Genomic DNA, 24115 nt, shown 5'->3' on the forward strand with positions numbered 1-24115 from the left:
ACTATCCCTGCACTGAATCATGAAGGTCCTGATCAGAGATATGAATGGAAAGTACTCCCTCAAGGGATGGCTAACAGCCCAACTATGTGTCAAATTTATGTTAACAAAGTAATCCAGCCACTTAGAAATCAAAATCCTGAACTACAAATATTTCACTATATGATTGATGTATTATTAGCACACAAAGCTGAAAACACATTGCTAGAATGTTATGCCACACTTACAAACTTATTAAAAAATTATAATCTAGAGATAGCAATAGATAAAGTACAATTAAATCTTCCAATTAATTATTTAGGAGTTCTATTATCCTCAACCATGGTCCGTCTACCAAAAATTCAAATACGAGTAGATCAACTCAAATCACTTAATGAGTTTCAAAAGTTATTAGGAGACATAAATTGGATAAGGCCTTATCTAGGTATACCAACAGGAGAGTTGGGGCCTTTACTTGATATCCTAAAAGGTCCATCAGATCCAAATTCACCCCGAATGTTAATGCCTGAAACAAGAAAGGCATTAAAAATCATTGAAACATATATGAAAAATATGCATTTGGATAGAGTTGATATAAGTTTGCCTTTATTATTTATTGTACTACCAACAAAAAATATTCCTACAGGAGTATTTTGGCAAGAAGGTCCATTATTATGGATACATTTATCTTATTCTCCTAATACTCTTCTTACTAGGTATCCTGAGGCTGTAGGACAATTAATACTCAAAGGAATAAAAGCAGCAAAGGGAGTGTTTGGAATTTCTCCCAATAAAATTATTACTCCATATACTATGAATCAAATTGATGAGTTAGCTAATGAGTTAAATACTTGGGCAATAATCATGTGCAAATCTAATGTTTCATTTGAAAACCACTTACCATCTAATCCTTTATTGTCTTTTTGGTCATCGCATTCTGTAATTTTTCCAAAAATGACAAGAAAAACACCTATCATGAATGCTCCAAATATATTCCCTGATGGGTCAAATAATGGTATAGCAGCAATAGTTACCCCTGATCAAACTTTTACATTTTTAGTACTCAAACAATCAGCTCAAAAGGTAGAGCTTAATGCAGTATTACAAGCTTTTGTGATGTTTAAAGATTCTGTATTTAATTTATTTTCCGATAGTCAGTATATAGTTAATGCTATTGTATCCCTTGAAGATGCTGGTAGGATTTCCCCTTTCTCTACTGTTTTCTCTTTGCTTTCCACTATACAAAGTCTAATCTGGGACAGAAAAGGTCCGTTCTTTATAGGACATATCAGGGCACATACAGGATTGCCTAGAGACCATAGTTTGGGCAATGATTTAGCAGATAAAACTACACATGACATACATATTTTCTTTACACTAGAAGAAGCTACAAATTTTCATAAAAAGTTCCATGTCAATGCTAATACTTTACAAAAGCATTTTAAAATAACCAAGGAACAAGCTAGACAAATAATAAAACAATGTCAAAATTGTGTGACCTTTTTACCACAAGTTAATCTTGGAGTCAATCCTAGAGGACTGATACCTAACCATATTTGGCAGATGGACATCACACACTTGCCAGAATTTGGAAAATTAAAATATTTGCATGTTACAGTTGATACTTCTTCTGGATTTTTGATGGGCTCCCTTCATGCCAGAGAAAAAACTAAAGATGTTATAGCTCATTGCTTACAAAATTTTGCCACTGTGGTTGTTCCAAAACAGTTAAAAACAGATAATGCCCCTGGTTATACTTCTACCTCTTTTAAACAATTTTGCTCATCATTTGGCATTACTCATATAACAGGATTCCCATACAATCCACAGGGACAAGGCCTAGTTGAAAGAGCTCATCAAACTATTAAAATTTACCTATTAAAGCAATAAGAGGGAATTGGGAAGGGGTATATATTCCCCCAAGATAAACTTAAAATAACCCTTTTTACTCTAAACTTTTTAAATTTGGATTCATCAGGACTTAGTGCTGGGGAAAGGCATATGTGTCCAAAAAATGTGCATAATCCCAAGGTACTTTGGAAGAATATTCTAACAGCCCAATGGAAAGGTTCTGACCCAGTAATTGTCTGGAGTCGGGGGTCTGTTTATGTGTTTCCACAGGGAGAACAGCAGCTGATTTGGATTCCAGAAAGATTAACTAAAACGATTTCTACAGACCAAAAAGAAGATGATTTGGCTCAAATCCATAACAACTGATATCCAAAACTCCAGTTTGGCTATTCTTACATCTGCAACAGAACCAGGATGCTTATTTTTCAATATCTATTTTATTATTACCCTTTCCCACATCATGAATTTCTATTTTGTTTTTTGAGCTCATACAGACCTAGGTTAATATTTTGCTAATCAGTTCTATTTTTTGACTATAGAGTTTTTAAACATTGCAATGGAGATTTCACCTGTTAAAAGTTATAAGGCCTTTACTATTATGTTATGTGCTGTATGTATTATATTATGTGTGCACACTTGTGTTTTGTGTTATATGTTTGAATGTACATATGTCCATATATCATATATGATGAGTGCTCATGAAAAAATGGATCCAAATATTTTTTTTTATTCACATGATTTAAATGGTTTAATTTAAGTTGGGTAAACAGCTGTTGAGGATTGTTTTAATATGTGAACAAAAAAGGAGGTTAACAGATCTGTTTGTTTACTTTCACCTTTCCTTTTCATTATATTTAATAATTCTGTTCAAGATAATGTAAATTGTTAAGAAAATTGTTTTCTTTTAGTGCCTTCTAGAATGTTACATAAATTTTTCTTTAACCATTATTGCCAGACTTCCTATCTTCATCCCAGTGCTGGTGAAGACAATATAAATTGTTAAGAAAATTGTTTTCTTTTAATGCCTTCTGGAATGTTACGTAATTTTTTCTTTAGCCATTATTGCCAGACTTCCTATCTTCATCCCAGTGCCGGTGAAGACAAAGATAAAACCAATCTACAGCTTCTGCAATAGCCATCACTGAACTGCTTGCAGAACTTGCCTGGTCTATGTATCACTTGTATGCATTGTGAACTCACTTGTATGCATTGTGAACTATCTGTTGGTGCAGCGACTTGTGGTAGTGTTGGGGTATTTTTGCTGATGGTGTCATCGGTGGTACAATTTTTCCAAAAGGAGCTGTCAGTTGGCTTGGTGTATCTTCCTCCCTTCTGCTTGTCATGGTTGTTCAGCTAAAATTTGGGGGCCAACAGAGGTGAGGCAAAGAACCTCACTGCCCCCCCCCCCGCTGGTACAAAGACCTATCCACAGGTGTGGCTGTATACTGGACTGGTAGTCAGTGATGGGTAAGATCCAATTGCAATGGTACCAACCTAAGACAGTAGGCTGATGCCTTGAGGTCAGCTCATTGGATAACGGGTAAGGACCATATGTACTATTGGACAACCTAAGGCAGGCACGGTCCCTAAGCCACATGCTTGTTGTTTAAACAGAGAGGGGGAGATGTTGAGAGCCACAGCCAGAAGGGGCCCCAGCAAACTTTCAGCTGCCAGCAAACTTTTAGCTGCCAGCTGATGATTGGCTCACAGCGGCCTCAGCAACTTCCAGCTGCCAACTGATTGGCTCCTCTGCGGTGATGCTCATTGGGCTATTTCCCCGCCCTTTCAGACCATGGAGCTGCTCATTGGGGGACTTTTTTGGCTCCGCCCACACGACCCAGCCAATCGGCCTAAAGAGCAGGAGGAGTGGGGGAGGTTGAGAGGCTTGTGGGAAGCCAGTGGTGGCAGTTGGGCTCTGAAGGTTTTTCCTGAGGAGCTGTTTTGTTTGGCGTGTGTGGTTCTAAAAATAAAGTTCGTTTCTTTTGACAAGTGGCTCCTGAATTGTGCCCAGCAGACTGCGGCAGTAGTAGCTACTTATTTTATAAGATTTTTGTAAGAATTAAGATGAATGCAAGTAAGGTGTTTATCAGCACAGTGCCTGACAGTCTATTGGATGCTCTGTTTTTCTTATTATTATGAGGAAAAGAATTGAAGAAGTAAGGTTGTAAGAGTCAACCCTAAGTAGTGGTGAGATTAAGGTTTGCTAAGAAGAAAGTGAAACCAGGAGGAAGTTAGAACCTGGAGCATAGGGAGGAATTCAGGGAATGGAAATGTGATGAGAAGAAAATTTGGTTTAGCAACGAAAAATGGAAAGACATGGCCAACAAGCAAGATCAGACTTCAGAGATGAAACATTTCCAGGTTGTAGGATCATGCCTCTGACAGGAGGAGTGGGCCGCTGATGTGGGGTGGAGATAGTTTAAATCAGAAACAATTTATGAAGCCCTTATTATGTGCTACTTTGCTAGGCAAGGGGGAAGGCATAATTTGGGCAAACATCCTTGGATTACAGGATGTATAAAATTAGCATTGGTCTGAAAGATGTTTACCATGACAGTGGCAGAAGTTATGACAATAAAGACTGCTAAACTTTTGTATTATTATTATTATATCAAGAATGCTTGAGTGCACTGACTTGTTTTTCATTGGTTTAATATATTACTAAAAATGGATCTTTAAAATAGGTGTATCTCCCCCTGGGAATTAAATAATTAGTAACACTAATTTAGAACTTAAAAGATAGCTGTCCTAAATTCATTTATTTAACTAGTCTTATTTTTTTCTCTCTTCCCTTTTTAGCCAGTGTTCAGATGATGATTAACCCAGTTCTTTTTGATTGTAGAAGGTTGGTTTGCTGAGTGGCTTGTGTCCTTTTGTTTCTGAGTGAGTATCCTAGAAAAGGAGGTTGCCCCATAGAGTAGCGCTTGGGCCACACAGGAGCAGCTCAAGGTGCAATCATGATGCTTGTTCCTGGAGCTTGCCTTCCAGTTGGAAGTTGTAGGTTTTGAAGTCTTTGAAGCTTGGTATTTAAAAAAGAGTCTAACATTGATGAATCATTTATTTAAAAATTGCACATTTCATATCAAATAGTAATATATTTTATGCTTGACTCCTCTATTTGATTGTTTTTTAGGCTCCTTCCATTCAATGATGGTAGCATAGACACATACTAACTATAAATACATTTTTTTTTTATGTGGACTATGATCAAAGTCAGCAGGAGATAACAGCTGTTCCTAGCCTCAAGGAATTCCCAGGTGTTCAAGTGTAGTACCCGCTTCTTTGCACAGCCAGGTCTACTCTTCTCAGTGTCTCTTTTGAATGATATATAGCTCTTTCCCAGACTGCTTCACACTTTTCACTATTGTACATTTAAGTAGTCTATAGATTGTTCCACCTCTCCTGGTTTTTATTTTTTGTTTGTTTTGTTTTAATTTTTTGGGATACCAGGGATTGAACCCAGGTGTGCTTTACCACTGAGCCACATCCCTGGCCCCTTTTTATGATTTATTTAGAGACAGGGTCTTACTGAGTTGCTTAGGGCCTTGCTAGTTGCTGAGGCTTGCTTTGAATGTGAGATCCTCCTGCTTCAGCCTCCTAAGCTGCTGGGATTACAGGCATATACACTGCACCTGGCTCTTTGCTTTCCTTTGCCATGACTTGACATCATTATTATGAAGAAGAGCCCTATTGCTAGGACAGACAGAAGCAGTGAGCACCTGCTGTTCAGTACCAGATGGACCTTCTACTTCATTTGGGCAAACTGTTGCTGTTTACTCGGTTCACTTCATTCGTGTAGCCCGGTTCCTCAGGCTCTTCTTTTTTTATTTTATTTTATTTTATTTTTTGGCAACCCTATCCATGGTAACTCTCAATGTTTGGTCCCCAGCAGTTTTCAATTTCTGAAATTTTACACAAATGAATCATACAGTTGTATGTATCTTTTTAGTAGGGCATCTTTCATTTATTGTAATTATTTGAAAGTCATTCATGTTTTTGCATGTATAAATATTTAATTTCTTTTTATTGCTGGCAGCACTCATCAAGGAGTTATTACAATCTGATCAACTGTCCACTTGCTGATAAACATTTGGGTTGTTTGTAGTTTTTGTCTAATACAAGCAAAGCTGCTATGAGCCTTTTGTGTTCAGGTGTACATGTGGGTATTCACTTTCCTTTCCCTTGGGTAATGTCCAAGAGTAGAAGGTCTGGGTTGTTTGGAAGGTGTATATATAACCTTTTAAGAAATCGTCACACTTTTTTTATTCATTAGTAGTATATGAGAGAGGTAGTTTCTCATTGTTCCTGCCAGCATTGGTATATTTAGTCTTTACGATTTTATTTATTCTAGTGGATGTGCTGTGGTACCTTATTTTAGTTGTAATTTGAATCCCCTTATAAATTTTGTTGAGCATTTTTTATTTGTTTATTTACCATTTGTATTTTTTTTTTTTTGGCAGTGCAGCAAGGATTATTATATTCAAAGCATAAAGTAGACCACTGTTACATTCTAGTGATATCAGATACCATTTGTGTTTTTTGATGAAATATAAAATCTTTTGTCCTATTTTTTATTGGATCTCCTTATTAAGTCTAAGAATGCTTTATGTAGTCTACCAGTCTGTGGCTTGCCTTTCCATTTTTGTAAAACAGCACACAATTTAAATCCTCATAAAGTTTGGTTGATTTTTTTTTTTTACTTATGGTTTTTACATCTGTTTTAAGAAATCTTTGTCAAACCCAAACTCATTAGGATTTTTGCAAAGTTTTCCTCTAGAAGTTTTTAAAAAGTATTTATTTATGTGTCTTTAGTTTTAAGTGGATACATTAGTTTGTTTTTATGTGATGCCCAGGATGGAACTCAGTGTCTCATGCATGCTAGGCGAGCATTCTACCACTGAGCCACCACCCCAGCCCCCTCTAGAAGTTTTGTAGTATTGGTTCTTTGTTTCATGTCAGGGAGAGAGTCATTGTATTTGTATATGGCTATTCAGTTGTTCCCCACCACTTGTTGAAAAGATCACTTTCTTATTGAATTGTTTCCTCATCATTGTCAAAATTCGAATGCCCTTTACAGTAGGATCTATTTCTGGACTCTGTTGTTTTCCACTGATCTGTATGCCAGTGCCAAACTATTTTGTTTATTGTAACTCTGTCATAGGTCTTTAAATTAAATATTTTTAGTCCCCCTTCATTCTTCTTTAATTTTGTTTTGCTTATTATTTATCCTTTGCATTTACATATAAATTTTAGAATAAGCTTATTCATTTCTATAAAAAGTCTGCTGGGATTCAGATTGGGGTCACATTAATCTTTATTTCACTTTGGGAGATTGACATTATAATGGTATTATGGTTTTAATCCTGAGTGTTTGATATCTCTATTTATTTATGTCTTTTTATTTCTGTCTAATGTTCCATAATTTTAGGTCTATAGATATTGCAGATATTTCTCCTAATTTTCAAATGTTTCATATTTGTATGTTAATACAAACTAGATTATTTTAAAATTATAATTTATGATTTTTTTCTACTATATAGAATTACAGTTAACTTTTACATATTGATGTTGTATTCTGCTGCACTGCTCAATTTACTTCTTAGTTCTACTAGCTGTTTTGTAAGTTACTTAGGCTTTTTGTTAAAGACAACTATATTTCCTATGAATACAGACAATTTAACTCTTCGTTTCTAGTAAGATAAGCATTTTATCTCTTTTCCTTGCTTTATTGCATTGACTGAGACCTCCAATACAATGTGGAATAGAAGAGATAAATGGTGAACAACCTTGTTCTTGATAGGAGAAATGAATTTATTCTTTTCCATTAAGCATAATATTAAGCGATAAGTTTTTCATAGATGCTTTTTTATATGATTTAAGAAGTTCTCATCTATTTCTGTTTTGCTGATAGTTTTAAATCACGAATAAATGTTGGATTTATCAAATTTATCTGTTGAGATAGTCACATGTCTTTTTAAAATTTTTATTAACATTGGTTGATTTTCTAAAAATTTAAACTTTTGACTTCGAGATAATTATATACAGTAGGGAGAGGTAATATAGAGAAGTCCATGTACCCTTAGCAAGTTTCCCCCTTTTGTGACATCTCAAAAACCTGCAGTACAATATCACATTCAGGATACTTACATGTAAGATTTCCATGACCACAGGACCTCTCATGTTTCATTTTTATAGTCACACCTACTTCCCTCTTGACCTTGTACCCCTCATTAGCCCCTAGAAACCATTTGTATAATTTTGTAATTTCAAGAATATTCTATAAATGGAATTATACAATATGTAACCTTTTGTGATTGTTATTGTTTTCTTCACTGAGCATTATTCTTTAGAGATCCATCCAGATCATTGCATATATTAATAGTTTGATCTTTTTTAATGCTGAGTAGCATTCCTTGGTATGGATGTGCCATTTCTCCCATTTAAGGACATATGGTTGTTTTCATTTTTTATTGTTATTAAAATAAAGGAACTGTAAGCACTCATCCACATATTTTTATGGAACATAAGTTTTCCTTTCTTTGGGATAAATGCCCAAGAGTACAAATTGCTGGTTATATGCTATATGTTTTTAGTTTTTTTAAGAAACTGCCAAACTGTTTTCTAAAGTGGCTGTGTCAGTTTACATTCTCTTTAGCAATGAATTTAGTGATCCTGATTCCTTTGCTTTTGGTAATATCATTCTTTTTTATTTTAGTCAGTCTAGTAGGTTTGTAGTGATATTTCATTGTGGTTTTATTTGTGTATGCCTAATGGTTAATTATATTTAACATACTTTACTGTGTTTATTTGTACTCTTTATATCATCTTCAGTGAAATCTCTCTTTTGTGTTTTTTGTCCATTTCTTAATTGAATTGTGTTTTATTACTGTTGGTTTTTGAGAGGTTTATATATAGGTTAGATACTAGTCCTTTGTCAAACATGCAATTTGCAAATATTTTCTCTCAACCTGTTGTGTGTCTTTTCATTCTCTTACAGGGTCTTTCACTGCAAAAATTTTAAATTTTGGTAAAGTTCAACTTAACAGTTTTTCTTTCAATAGATCATATGGAAGTTTAAGAACTCTTCACCTAGTTCTAGATCTAGGTGATTTTCTCCTGTTTTTTTTTTAATTCAGAGTTTTTTGTTTGCATTAATTTGACTATATATTTTTAAATTTTTATGCGTGTAGATACCCACTTATTGAACAGATTGTCTTTTCTCCATTGATTTACCTTCCCATTGACTTAAGAGTCTGTCCCCCCACCAATGCAATACTGTCTTTGTATACAAAGAATACAGCTTGGGAGGACAGATTCCTCTCATTTCATTCTTCTTTTTCAAAATAGTTTTAACTATTCTTACTTTGACTTTCTGTATACAGTTTAGAAAAATATTATCTATGTCTCCCCAAAATATACTAGTTAAGGGAGCATTGACATATTTACTATGCTGAATTTCCTAATCTATTAACAGAGCATGTCTGTCATTGTTTAAAATAACCATTGATTTCTTTCATCAGTGTTGTGTAATTTTCAGCACACAAGTACTCAGTTTGTTGGTATTTTTTTGAGTGACTGTAAATGATAATGAATTGTAATTTCAGTGTACATGTATTGAATTTTGGCAAATATTTTTCTGCATTGAAATGATGATGTGTTTTTTTCTTCTTTAGCCGATTAATATGATGGACTACATTAATTTTGAATCTCAAATAACTCCTATTTTATCACGGTGTATAATTATTTCTTTTATATATTACTGTATTTTATGTGGTAATATTTTGTTAAAGATTTTTTCCCTTTATATTCATGAGAGATAGTGCTCTATATTTTGTTGTTGCTTTGCCTGGTTTGGGTGTCATACTAGCTTCTTTAAATGATTTAGAAAGTGTTCCCTCCTCTTCTGTTTTCTGGAAAAGAATGTAGAATGGTGTTAATTCTTCAATAAGTATTTGGTTAAATTTCCAGTAAAATTATCTAGACCTGAAGGTTTTTTTTTTCTTTAGGAGTTTGAAAATATGAATTCTGTTTTCAGAACAATTGTAGGACTATTCAATTATCTCTTTTATATTGGATGAATTGTGGAAAATCTTTTTTTTTTTTTTTAAGAAACTAGTTCATTTTCTGTCATCAAATTTTCATGTGCAGAATATTTTGTAGTGTTCACTTCTTACCCCTTGTTGTCTGCAGGATCTGTGGTGTTGTCTCCTGGTTCAATCCTGATATTGGTGATTTGTGTCTTCTCTTGTTTCTGCCATTCTTGTTTTGTCATTCTTGCTAGAGGACAGTCAATTTTCTTGATATTTTAAAACAACCAGGTCTTTCTTTGTTTTACTCCTTTTCTCTATTATTATCTGTCCTTATCCTCATTAATTTCTGCTCTTTATTGATTTTCTTTCTTTTTAACTTGTGATTATTTACTCTTTTAGGTTTTTGAGGTGGAAAGGTAGATTATTGATATGAGAGTTCTCCTGTTTTGTAACGTGTGTACTTAGTGCTATAAAATCTCTTCTCTGCACTGCATTAGCTATATCCCACAAATTTTGATATGTTCTATTTTCATTTTCATTTATGTCAACATTTTAAAAATTTCTCTTGAGACTCCTTTAACCCTCTTGGAGCATGTAGAGGTATGTTGTTTCATTTCCAAGAGTTTTATGTTATCTGTTATTGATTTCTAGTTTGATTTCATTATCCTAAGAGAAAACTGCATGATTTTAATTTTTAAAAATCTGTTGAAGTTTGTTTTATGGTCTAAAATGTGTTTTTTCTTGATATGATTCCTTTGGATTTTTAAATCGAATGTGTTTTCTGTTGTTAGGTGTTCTGTTAATGTCTGTTAGATCTTGTTGGTTGGTGGGATTATTGGGTCCTCAGGTGTCCTTGCTCATTTCTATGCAGTTTTTCTACCCAGAGAGATGGGTGTTAAAGTCTCCACCTATGCTTGTTTATTTGTCTGTTCCTCCTTCCTGTTCCATCACTTTTTGCTTCACACATTTTGCCACCCTCTTTGGTGTATCTACATTTAAGATTGCTGTGTCTCTTGGTGGATCATCTTTTTTATTATTATGTCTTGGCCCTGTCTGTTCCTGGTGCTTTTCTTGTCTCAAAGGATTTTTTTATGTGCTATTGACATAGCCTCCTTTCTTTTGATTCACATTTCCATAATGTATAATTTTCCATTCTTTACTTGCTGATATTATTTGAAATGAGCTTCTTATAGGCTGCATACTGTTATGTTTTAAAATCAACACACTGACTTTTAATTTATGTGTATCACCCATTTATATTGAATGTAATTGTTGATATTTTATGGCTAAAATCTGCCATTTTATTTTTTGTTTCTGTTCACTTTGTTATGTTTATGATTTCCTCTTCTTCTTTTGGTTTTCCTTATTGTTCTTCCTGTGAAATGATTTATCTTCTCATTTACGATGAATTAAAGATCACATTCCTTTTTTTTCTACTTAAGAAGTTAGTGAATAAAATTTACTGAATATTCAATATTAAATATTTCTGATATCTGTTTGTCTAGTTAGCCATCTATTTACCCATTCTTTCAAGAGATATATATTAAACCTGCACCTTGGGTCAGGCATTGTTACATTGAGATAATTTTTTTCCCCAGATACTTCTCTTTTAGTTCTTTAGTAGTGTATTTAATTCTTGTCATTACTGTAACAAATTACCACAGACTGGGTAGCCTAAAACAACAAAATATATTTTCTCATAGTTATGTAGATAAGAAGTCTGAAAATAAGAAATCAACTGAGCCTTTGGGGAGAATCTGTTCTTGGCCTCCCTGGTTCCTGGTGGGTGTCAGCAACCCTTGACATATGGCTCTATACCTCCCATCTCTGGGTCTGTGATCAGACTCCATTCCCCTCTTCTGTCTTCTTTGAGTGACTTTTTATTTTGTGGTGTTGGGGATTGAACCCAGGGCCTTGTGTATACTAGGTAAGTACTCTACCATTGAGCCACATCACCAGTCCCATCTGAGTGACTCTTTTAAGGATACTTGTGTTATTGAATTTAGGGCTGACCCAGTTAATCCAGGATGATCTCTTCATCTCAAGATCATTTCCAAAATTAAGAAAACATTCACAGGCTCTGAGATTAGGAGCAGACATCTTTTAGAGGGCCATGGTTTGACCTACTACAAGTAGCATGTTTACATGCCACTTTAAGTTCCCTTTTTTGATCCTCTCCCCATCTTGGTATGGTTCCTGATTTCATGCCTTCTATTTTTCCTTCTTAATTTTGTCATTAAAATATTTTCTTAGAAAATGGTGAGAACAGTGAAAAGATTATGGTGTCCTATATTTCATATCCCATCATATTGCAATAGGAAAAAAGACTTTTTTACAGCAGGGTGGCTTCACTTAGAATCAGAACATATTTCTTATAAACAGATCTTAAAAACTTTGAGCCAGAAACATTACTTTAAGAAACTATTTTAAAAAACGTATTAAAGTCTTATGTACCTCTCATAACTATAAATATTCCATTTCAAGAGAAGTAAAAAAAACCCAACAAATTTTAAATAAGCAAATGTTGTATCATTAATAATTAATATTTAAATTGGCATCAGTTATGGATAGATAGAATTTCCCTCTGAGGCCATTTACTAGCATCTGTTTGATAAACATTTAAACAACTTGCAGAACATTTGTCACTTAGTGGTATCTTAAAAATAATTTTTTTTTGCAGTACATAGAGATGGTTTTTCAGAAGATCTGAATATTTTTTGAAGGCATTTAGGCCACTGGGGTTTCATTTTGATTATTTTGGTAAAACCTTAATGAATGTTTTGTCAAAAAAGTATTGTATAATCAGACCCTACTGACCATTAAGAATATTAAGTGTATTTTTAAGAAGTTTCTAGAAACTCATGGAGCCAGTCTAGTGTAACAAGTAATTTCATTATGCTAAAAGAAAGTTGTGTACTTTGCTGTAGTTGATTTTAATTGCCTGTCACTCTTGTTCCTATGATTATTATCTTACCAAAATAAAAATTTGTCTTTTGCATATGTATTTTTATAAAGTAAGTCAACTGGTAGGGTAAAAGGAGGTAGAATTTTAAAGTGAATTTTAATAGTAGACTCAAGACTTTAAGACTTAAAACATGTTTATAAACAGAGAATATTACCTTAGTATAATCATAATTAATATCTTCATGTATTTGTTATAATATTTACTTAATGAAATTTTATTTCTGATGTTATTTTAAAATTTCAATGATGTGTTTAAAACTTTGTAGGAAGTCATTAAAAGTGTCAGTTTTCAAATGAATCTGCTCTTTTATAATTTAAATCAAGAAGTCAGCTTATAATTATAAATTTAACATTGGTGTTTTCTTTGTAAGTGCTGGTCAGGATATTCAAGGAACAAGTGTGATTGCAAATCTTCCATTTTTGATGCGACAGAATCCTACTGAGACGCTTCGGAGAGTCTTGCCAAAAGTCAGAGTAAGTTGGTATGAAATAAGCTTTCAATTTCTCATTTTTTCCCCAGTAGCTTGTTGTCATTCTTGGGAGAAAGTTTTGGTGCTTTGTGGCTGATATTTCATATCTAGTAAGTGAGGAGAGGAAGGATTACTTTATACATTTTGAATTACAGGAAAACATTTAGGGAGATTTGTTATAATGATTTCTTCACAAGCCATTTTTTCTTTAGAAACATTTTAGAGTCAGCTTTTTAATTGCTCGAAAATCTAATTCTCTTTAAATCATAAATATTTTGTTTTATTGACTAAACCTATATTAAGATGTTAATCTATATTTATATAGCATTGATACTGTAATTTAATGATTGTCCTAATAAACGTCCTATGGTAACTGAAGAATCATCAAATGAAGGTTGAATTATGGCCATCAAGACCAAAATTTTGGTTTTATTTTATTTTATTGCTTCCTAAATTCCTTCAGAATTTGCTTTCTTGCTATGAACATAAAATGTTTCTCTACTATTATACTTTTTTCTTCTGATTACATATTTATTGATTGTTATGTTAAATATTTAATTTTTAGCACTTATGATTTAATGGCACCTATGAGCGGTCTCTTCTTTAAAGAACTTGAAAGAATAAAGCAGACAGCAGTCTGTGTTCTTCAGAAGCTTACTTGCTCATAGGATCAGGGAGGTTACATGGCAGTGGAGATAATGCTTTGCTTATGGCAAGTTTTGTACACTTTGCTTTGGCTTTTTATTTGGTTTTATATTTTTTCTTAGTTTTAAAAATTGATCTATATATGTTTAAAATACTGTTATTGTGTGTGTGTCCCCGTGTTTTCTTTTTAGGCAGATCTGGCATGGTTTTGGTTCCTGGGTTTAGATGAGGGATGAACTGTGCCATTTTTATAAGCTACCTACATCTGTATACAGATGCAATATGATTTTTTTTTTACTGGTTAGAGTGGTGAATTGAGATAATGTTTAGTTTGGTATTGCATGTAATTCACATGTGAATCAAGCTTTTTTCATATCTGTTTTTCTTTCCCAGAAGAATGCCATCTACTCAGACCATGTTCATTTTCCTATTTGATTTTCAATGATATTAACTGACCTAAGCCTGATAGCAGGGAACTTGGAAATGCTAGTTAAACAATTGTAAAGAGGAATAGATGTTTAGATCCTCTTGATAATGGAGTTAATATAAATAAGCAAATAAGATTTAAAGCCAGAAATATTAAGTAAGCTGCATACTCTGTGTTGAGCTGGCTAATCTGTTGCAAGAGAGCATGTTGAAACTCCAGTGCTGTATAAAGCAGGAATAAAAGATGAAAGATAAAGAGTAGTGACCGTTAGCAGTCTCTAAATTATTTTGCCAAAATTCTTTGGCTTATGGCCCCACAATAAAGCAAGTACATAAGAACTCTCAGAAAAGCATTAATTTTATGAGAATGTATAAAGAACATACACTTGAATATGTGAGCCCTGGTTTAAACCCCCAGCACCAAAAAATAAAACAAAAGAATATACACTTACTATGTTATATTTATAGGAAGTATCTGCTATATCTTCTGAAACTGTAAGGCCTGCTTGAGTTATGAAATATATTATTTTATTAAGCTCCTAAAATCATTAAAATTGATCCATAATACAGAGGATTAACTGATTAAATGCATGCAAATAAAATTTACACTACTTTTGTATTAAGAAATCTTTATTGTTAAAAGTTTGTCTTTGTTTCTTTAGTTAATCATAACAACAGTTTGTTAGTATCCTCCTTTAACTTTCCCTAAACTAAGTTTGAAGAGATTTTTTTTTTTTAAAAAAGTTAAAAGAGGTCTCAAATTATATTCTGGATCAGAAGGTCCTAAAAACTATGAAAAAGAATAAGGATATAGAAGAGAGCATTGTGTGATTCTGGCTTTATGGAAAAATGCCGAAGAATGAAACAAATGAGGGAGGCTTTATAGGGGCAACTCCAAAAATACTTTTATTGAGTGTTTAATATGTAATGTAGGTGGCCAGACATTTAATCAGCCCCATTTCAAATGATGGAACCTCTGCTTATGTACTAGTCATTTTAAAATCATTGCATTGAGAGATTGTGAAGACTTATTGCTTTCCTGGTTAGCACCCTTTTCAGATGGGCCCTGTTTCTGTGAGTGCTTGCTTTCCAGTGAAGAAGCCATGACAGAAATCCTATAGCCACTTTATTCATTTTGCCATGACCAAAATTTCTTAGTTAATTTTATGAAAAAAAATCAATCTTGTATCCCAAAGTGAGCATTTTGTAATAATGACATTCTTTCTCATTCATTCATTCATTCATTCAAGGGGACAGGCACTGTGTTGTTCTAAGTGCTGGGGAAATAGAGAGGAATAAAACACAGATGAGGAACTTGTCCCCAGGAAGGCTGTAGTACAGAGGGGAAAGAGACTTTCAACAAATAGGCAAAAGGTATAACTGTCATTTTTGTTAAGGGCTTTGAGTGTAAAGAACAGGAGAAAATGATATAAAGTAGCAGGGCAACCTGCTGTGCTGGGAGGTCTTGGAAAGCCTCTTTGATGAGCTGAAAACTGAAGGGATGTGGAGGACAGCCATTTAAGAGTCTCCGGAGAGTAGCAGGTAACCTGAGGTTCAACAGCTTGGTGAAACAGAGAGGAAGGTGTGGCTGGAACTAGTGGGTGGGGGTGGGCTCTGACTGCAGAAGAGGTCATAGCATTTCATAGTTAGTTTTATTCTTAGGCGGTGTAAGGCCATTGAAGGCTTCATGCAGGACAGTGATTTGATCCCACTTATAGTTTATAGTGATCATTTTGGTTACTTTATGGAGAGTGGATTGGAATGGGACAAGTAGGAAGCTTCATCACTGGTCCTTATGATATTTTATGGTAGCTTGGTTGAGATGACTTGTTCAGACAGTAGAGTGTGAGGTAATACCTGAGATACATTTATTTGAGGTTGAGTGACGAGAACTTCATAATGGATTGGATTCAGGAAGTGAGGGATGGCTTCCAGATTTCTGGCTTGAGTATACTATGATCCTGATAGTTTTCAGTATCTTAGTTGATGATCTGTTAAGTCCATGAGGAAAAATAATCTAACTATTTACTAATTGTTTTTTCTATAAATGATTTACTTTGAAAGAATATAAAAATATCAATGACAAACATTTTTTTATGCAAGAAGTAATCATTCCATGGTTCATTTGTGACATAAATATATGCAGTTTTTAGAACTAACCCTTACTTTGTCTTTAACTTAAAGATATCAGATAAAATAGCACTGGAGATTTTGCTTGCTTTTTGTGTTACAAAATTTCACCACTTGTATTTTTGTTTTCTTGAATTTGACTTTCATCCTTACAATAATGTCTTAACTGAAAATGGATTTTAAAAAATAAACTGTGGTTTTCAGTTTTAGAGATGCAATAATTTAACATTAAAAATAAAATGGCAGAAACAGAGTTAGGATTGGAATTGAACTAATTCCATTATATTTTTGAAGTTTACTTTCTAAATTGTGTCCAAAGTGGACGATGAGTGGTACTGCAGTTAGGCCATTCATCTTGAGGTTAAATTTAAGTAAGAATCTAGAGGAGAAATATTTTCACCTCTAATTTAAGTTCTTAACTTGGGAACACTTTAAAATATAGCTGTTATATACATGTCACATAATTTAATCCTAGTGTATCTTTTGAAAAAGGAATAATTTTTCTGTGGTCTTTGATTGTTTTAATTATTTCCCCACAGCATATTAAATTGAAGTTTTAGTTGTTAGATTTTAATATGTGATTTGAACTTCTGACATCTGGAAGTTTAAAGAATTCGATTGTCAAGATAAACTTCTAAAATACTGTAGTCCTTTATAAAATCTTTATACCACATAGTATAAGTGACTTCTTTATAATGCATACGAAAGCAAGTTTCTACCTGTTGGAGTTTTTAAATTCATTTAATTTTCCACTTGGGTTTTAGTTTCCAATCTATATGTCATAAGTCAATACAATGGAAATGTGCAATGTCAGGTATAAATAAAATAACAATAGCAAATAGTTATTGAGTTTTCTTTTGACTGGGCTCTGTAAAACTTGCTATACATTTTCTCTGAATCCTAGTGTTATGGTTTAGAGTGGTATCCCCCAAAAGCTCAAATGTGAGACAATGCAAGAAGGTTTGGAGAAATGATTAAGTCATACCCTTAACCTAATCAGTGAATTAATCACTGATTAACTGAGTGGTAACTGAATTGGTGGGGTGTGGCAGGAGGAGGTGGGAATTGGGGGTGTGGCTTTGGGGTCTATATTTTGATTCTGGAAAGTGGAGTCTGTCTCTGCTTTCTGACCACCATGTGAGCTGTGTCCCTCTGCAACACTGTTTTGCCATAATGTCCTGCCTCACCTCAAGCCAGGAAGAACGGAGCCAGCCTTCTGTGAACTAAGACTCTGAAACTGTGAGTCCTCAAATAAACTTTTTCTCCTTTAAAATTGCCCTGGGCAGTTCTTTTAGTCACAGCAGTGAAAAAGCTGACGAAATGCCTAGCAGTGGATCTAGAGCAGGTACTTGACAGAGGAAGAAATGACTTGCCAAAAGCAAAAAGCTAGCAAGTGCCACAACCGGAAGCCTGGCTCCTGAATCCTCCTCTTAACTAGTGTTCAGCCTCCTCATTAGTGAATTGTGACTGAGGCAGATCTGTGTTTGATTTCACTTCTAAAAGCTTTGCCGTCTCTCATCTGATTGCTGCAGTAGCGTGCCCCTTACCTCCTATAGCCTATTCCCCCAGAGAGATCTGTTATGGAATCAACCCGACCATATCACCATCTTGTATGAATTATTAACAGGGTGTGGTAAGTAGTTATAATGCTCTTACATCCCCAAGATAGGAGACCATACTCCCCAGAAACTATGAATATTACCTTATTTGGAAAAAGGGTCTTTTCAGGTATGGCTAAATTGAGGATTTTGGTGATCCTGAATTATTTGAGTAGGGTCCAAATGCCATCACATGTGCACTTAAAGGAGAAGGCAGAGGAAGATTTGACACAAACATGGAGAAGAAGTCAGTTGAAGACAGATTAGAGTGATGCAACTACAAGTCAAGGAATGCCAGCCACCACCAGAAACTGGAAAACTGGAAGAGCCAAGGAAGAAGATTTTACCTAGTCTCTGGAGGGCACCTTCCCAACTCTCTCTTTGATTTTGACAGAGTGATGCTGATTTAGGACTTCTCACATTCCTGAACTGGGAGAGATTCAATGTCCACTGTTTAAGCCATTTAGTTTAACCTAACTTGTTACAGCAGCCATAGGAAAATGAGTACAAGTAGCTTCTCATTTCAGATAGAGTAAAACTTCTTTCCATGTCTTTTCTGACTCAACACCTGCCAGTCTTTCCCCTTTGTTTCCCCTTTGCAGAATCTTTGTCAGTCTGGTTTATCACTATATCTCCAGAATCTGGATAATGCCTAGCAAATAGTAAGTACTCAAAAACAATTCTAAAAAAGTGATGATTGAACTTAACCTATTTTGTCCCATCCCAGATGTGGAACACCTATCAAAAGCTTAAATTGAGCAACAAATATACCACTTATGATAACTTTGAAATAATTACTGTTTTTAGAGGTCTGTTCTTTTGAGAAAAGTAATAGGTGAATGATTAGAGCATTAAAACGTAAATATTATGATTTCTAACCTATGTTAGAAACTAACCTGTGTTAGTTTCACTGAAACATTCACAGAATTGAAAACTTGGGACTTAATGGGTTAGTATTCTGAGATGAAAGTCTTTCCCCGAAAAACCAGCAATGCATTGGCCCAATTTGCTGATGGCATTCTTGAATGAGAAATAAAAATGGAGTATTAGTGGTATATGGGAAAGGGAGATGATAGTGTTATATAATAGACTAAGGAAAAAAGAGATATAATAAATCATTATGAAAGTTGATTCTTTAAAATTGGTGGATGTGATATGGCAATATTCTGAAAGATTAATTAGTTATACTTTTATTAATTTTACATGACTTTATTTTCATATGTAGAAATAGGAGAAAAATTTCACCAATTTCTTCCAATATTTTCTATCTACTGAATATAGGTAGATTTTAAAAAGTGATCTTACTTGGATTTTTTAATAGAAATATTTGGAATAAGAAGCTTTCCTTATTTTTAAAAAGTGTTGTTTCAAGCAGCAGAGCACAGTTACATGGACAAAAGATAATAATATGTTGAGCACTTCCTGTGGGTCAGGCACTGTGCTTAGGGCCTTAGAAACACCCTCTTCAGCATTATCATAACTGCACATGATGTATTTATACTCATTTACAGTTGAGAAAACATAGGCTTAAAAGTTTAGTGTTTGAGTATTAATATCTTGGGGTTGTTTCTAGGAAGCATGACATAATATAATTTGGTTTGACACTTCTTCCCCCAAAAGAAGTAGTCTGAACTAAGGAATGGACGAATACTGACAAATGATACAAGTCACATTCTTCTTTGGTTTGCAGCTCAAAACATATGCCTGTCTTTCTCACTGTAGATGATGTTTTCTTGAAATAAAGCAAAAGTTAAGTTCTCAGGAAAGCAAAAGGATTTTGTGAAAAAAACAAAATTATACATCATAAACAGAACATGTTGTTCCAAATCCCCTGCAGACCATCAAAAACCCACAGTGGAGTACTCTTTTGACAGGCCAAACGTTTAGAAGACAGTGAAATATTACTTCTGTAATGTAAGTTTGCGGGAAGGTGATCATTGGGGGAGGATTGACCCCCTGGGGCAGTTTTATGGTCAGAGAGGCATAAAATTATCTATTTTTTTCTTATAGTTTACTGAGTAAAAAGAGAAAAGTATTAATCAAAGAGATTGGCATGAACAGATGACACAAATTCCTCTTTCTTTATTTACAGCTCAAAAATAAAAGTACTTCACCACAGTGTATTTGGAGGATAATATTTGCATTGTATTTTTTTCTTTTTTTCTATTTGTATTGAAGGACAAAATTGATTGACATTACTAATTACAATGATAATTAAAGTTTGATGGAAATGTTTACTGAGTATATAGTTTTTTTGGACATATAGAGTTATGTAAGCTAACATTTCTGATACATCTAAAATTTACCTTTCAGAAATTCTAGTGGAGAACAGGGTTTTCACATGTGTTTCTTAGTCATTCAGTAATTTTTTTAACCTGTCTGCAATAAAAATGAACTAAAATTTTTGAAATTTTTCTAAATGTGTAGCTAAGCTTATAAGAAAATAAGGAAAAGTTCCAGGGCTCAAAAACAAAGCAGTCAGTTCCACTCCTACTTAGGGTATAGAAAGCAGCAAGAAGCCGTCATTCTTGTTCTGACACTAGTAGGTTATCCACAAAACCCACAGGATCATAACTTTTCTTGAGCTTTATCAGAGCTGGTCACAAGGAAACCAAGTGAACTTACCTCTAAAGATAAAGAAACCTTCTAAGGAAGAATGAGATGCAGCGGCACCAACCTTTGGCAGAATATAGGAGAAAAAGGTAGCCATTACATAGGGGATCACAAAAAATCATTTAAACTTTCTTTTTTTTTCAATTCTTTTTTTATTGGTTGTTCACAACATTACAAAGCTCTTGACATATCATATTTCATACATTAGATTGAAGTGGTTTATGAACTCCTAATTTTACCCCAAATGCAGATTGCAGAATCACGTCGGTTACACATCCACATTTTTACATAATGCCCTATTAGTAATTGTTGTATTCTGCTACCTTTCCTATCCCCTACTATCCTCCCTCCCCTTCCCTCACATCTTCTCTCTCTACCCCATCTACTGTAATTCATTTCTCTCCTTGTTTATTTTCCCATTCCCCTCACAACCTCTTATATGTAATTTTGTATAGCAGTGAGAGTCTCCCTTCATTTCCATGCTATTTCCCTTTTCTCTCCCTTTCCCTCCCATCTCATGTCTCTGTTTAAAGTTAATCTTTTCTTCCTGCTTTTCCTCCCTACTCTGTTCATAGTTGCTCTCATTATATCAAAGAAGACATTTGGTATTTGTTTTTTAGGGATTGGCTAGCTTTACTAAGCATAATCTGCTCTAGTGCCATCCATTTCCCTGCAAATTCCATGATTTTGTCATTTTTTAGTGCTTCATAATATTCCATGGTGTATACATGCCACATTTTTTTTATCCATCTATTGAAGGGCATCTGGGTTGGTTCCACAGTCTAGCTATTGTGAATTGTGCTGCTATGAACATCGATGTGGCAGTATCCCTGTAGCATGCTCTTTTAAGGTCTTCAGGGAATAGTCCAAGAAGGGCAATAGCAGGGTCAAATGGTGGTTCCATTCCCAGCTTCCCCAGGAATATCCATACTGCTTTCCAAATTGGCCTCACCAATTTGCAGTCCCACCAGCAATGTACAAGTGTACCCTTTTCTCCACATCCTCGCCAGCACTTGTTGTTTGACTTCATAATGGCTGCCATTCTTACTGGAGTGAGATGGTATCTTAGGGTGGTTTTGATTTGCATTTCTCTGACTGCTAGAGATGGTGAGCATTTTTTCATGTACTTGTTGATTGATTGTATATCCTCCTCTGAGAAGTGTCTGTTCAGATCCTTGGCCCATTTGTTGATTGGGTTATTTGTTATCTTATTGTCTAATTTTTTGAGTTCTTTGTATACTCTGGATATTAGGGCTCTATCTAAAGTGTGAGGAGTAAAAATTTGTTCCCAGGATGTAGGCTCCCTATTTATCTCTCTTGTTGTTTCTCTTGCTGAGAAAAAAACTTTTTAGTTTAAGTAAGTCCCATTTGTTGATTCTTGTTATTAACTCTTGTGCTATGGGTATCCTATTAAGGAATTTGGAGCCCGACCCCACAATATGTAGATCGGAGCCAACTTTTTCTTCTACCAGACGCAGAGTCTCTGATTTGATATCAAGGTCCTTGATCCATTTTGAGTTAACTTTTGTGCATGGCGAGAGAAAGGGATTCAGTTTCATTTTGTTGCATATGGATTTCCAGTTTTCCCAACACGATTTGTTGAAGATGCTATCCTTCCTCCATTGCATGCTTTTAGCCCCTTTATCAAATATAAGATAGTTGTAACTTTGTGGATTAGTCTCTGTGTCCTCTATTCTATACCATTGGTCCACCCGCCTGTTTTGGTACCAGTACCATGCTGTTTTTGTCACTATTGCTCTGTAATATAGTTTGAAATCTGGTATTGCTATACCGCCTGATTCACACTTCCTGCTTAGAATTGCTTTTGCTATTCTGGGTCTTTTATTTTTCCATATGAATTTCATGATTGCTTTATCTATTTCTACAAGAAATGCCTTTGGGATTTTGATTGGCATTGCATTAAACCTATAGAGAACTTTTGGTAATATCACCATTTTGATAATGTTAGTTCTATCTATCCATGAACAGGGTATATTTTTCCATCTTCTAAGATCTTCTTCTACTTCTCTCTTTAGGGTTCTGTAGTTTTCATTGTATAAATCTTTCACCTCTTTTGTTAGGTTGATTCCCAAGTATTTTATTTTTTTTGATGATATTATGAATGGAGTGTTTTTTCTCATTTCCGTTTCAGAAGTTTTGTCGCTGATATACAGAAATACCTTTGATTTATGCGTGTTGATTTTATATCCTGCCACTTTGCTGAATTCATTTATTAGTTCTAGTAGTTTCTTTGTAGACCCTTTTGGGTCTTCTAGGTATAGAATCATGTCATCCGCAAATTGTGATAATTTAAGTTCTTCTTTTCCTATTTTTATGCCTTTAATTTCTTTTGTCTGTCTAATTGCTCTGGCTAGTATTTCAAGGACTATATTAAATAGAAGTGGTGAGAGAGGGCATCCCTGTCTTGTTCCAGATTTTAGAGGGAATGCCTTCAACTTTTCTCCATTCAGAATGATGCTAGCCTGAGACTTAGCATAGATAGCTTTTATAATGACAAGGTAAGTTCCTGTTATCCCTAGTTTTTCTAAAGTTTTGAACATAAAGGGATGCTGTACTTTGTCGAATGCTTTCTCTGTGTCTATTGAGATGATCATATGGTTCTTATCTTTAAGTCTATTGATGTGGTGAATAACATTTATTGATTTCTGTATATTGAACCATCCTTGCATCCCAGGGATGAATCCTACTTGATCATGGTGCACAATTTTTTTGATGTGTTTTTGTATTCGATTCGCCAGAATTTTATTGAGGATTTTTGCATCTAGGTTCATTAGAGATATTGGTCTGTAGTTTTCTTTCTTTGAGGTGTCTTTGTCTGGTTTCGGAATCAGGGTGATGTTGGCCTCATAGAATGAATTTGGAAGAGCTCCCTCTTTTTCTATTTCCTGAAATAACTTGAAAAGTATTGGTATTAATTCTTCTTGAAAGGTTTTGTAAAACTCCGCTGTATATCCATCCGGTCCTGGGCTTTTCTTGGTTGGTAGTCTTTTGATTGCTTCTTCAATTTCATCCATTGATATTGGTCTGTTCAAATTGTGTGTATCCTCCTGACTCAGTCTGGGCAAATCATATGACTTAAGAAATTTATCAATGTCTTCATTATCTTCTATTTTATTGGAATATAGGTTTTCAAAATAATTTCTAATTGTCTTCTGTATTTCTGTAGCATCTGTTGTGATATTGCCTTTTTCATCCTGTATGTTAGTAATTTGAGTTCTCTCTCTTCTTCTCTTTGTTAGCATGGCTAAAGGTCTGTCGATCTTATTTATTTTTTTGAAGAACTAACTTTTAGTTTTGTTAATTTTTTCAATAGTTTCTTTTGTTTCAATTTCATTGATTTCCGCTCTGATTTTAATTATTTCTTGCCTTCTGCTACATTTGCTGTTGTTTT

At 34.3% G+C, this 24115-nt stretch overlaps 1 protein-coding gene across 7 annotated transcripts in view; it reads left to right on the forward strand.

Annotated features, from left to right (window-relative positions):
• Ppp4r4 (protein phosphatase 4 regulatory subunit 4) overlaps positions 1-24115 on the forward strand; it is a 113604-nt gene that overhangs the window by 22232 nt on the left and 67257 nt on the right. For 5 of the 7 annotated variants that reach the window (XR_013439242.1, XM_078050777.1, XM_078050778.1 and 2 more), the window contains one exon: positions 13193-13295. The exons of 1 other annotated variant lie outside the window; for it this stretch is intronic. Coding sequence is in view for 4 of the 6 variants with exons in the window: in XM_078050777.1 (XP_077906903.1) it covers positions 13193-13295 (103 nt within the window). In the remaining 2 variants the exon portion in view is untranslated. Of the gene's footprint in view, positions 1-13192; positions 13304-24115 lie in introns of those variants that run through there. One more of the 7 variants, XM_021735856.2, reaches the window with a different exon arrangement.

This window comes from Ictidomys tridecemlineatus, chromosome 5, assembly GCF_052094955.1.
Source record: "Ictidomys tridecemlineatus isolate mIctTri1 chromosome 5, mIctTri1.hap1, whole genome shotgun sequence".
Lineage (NCBI taxonomy): Eukaryota > Metazoa > Chordata > Mammalia > Rodentia > Sciuridae > Ictidomys > Ictidomys tridecemlineatus.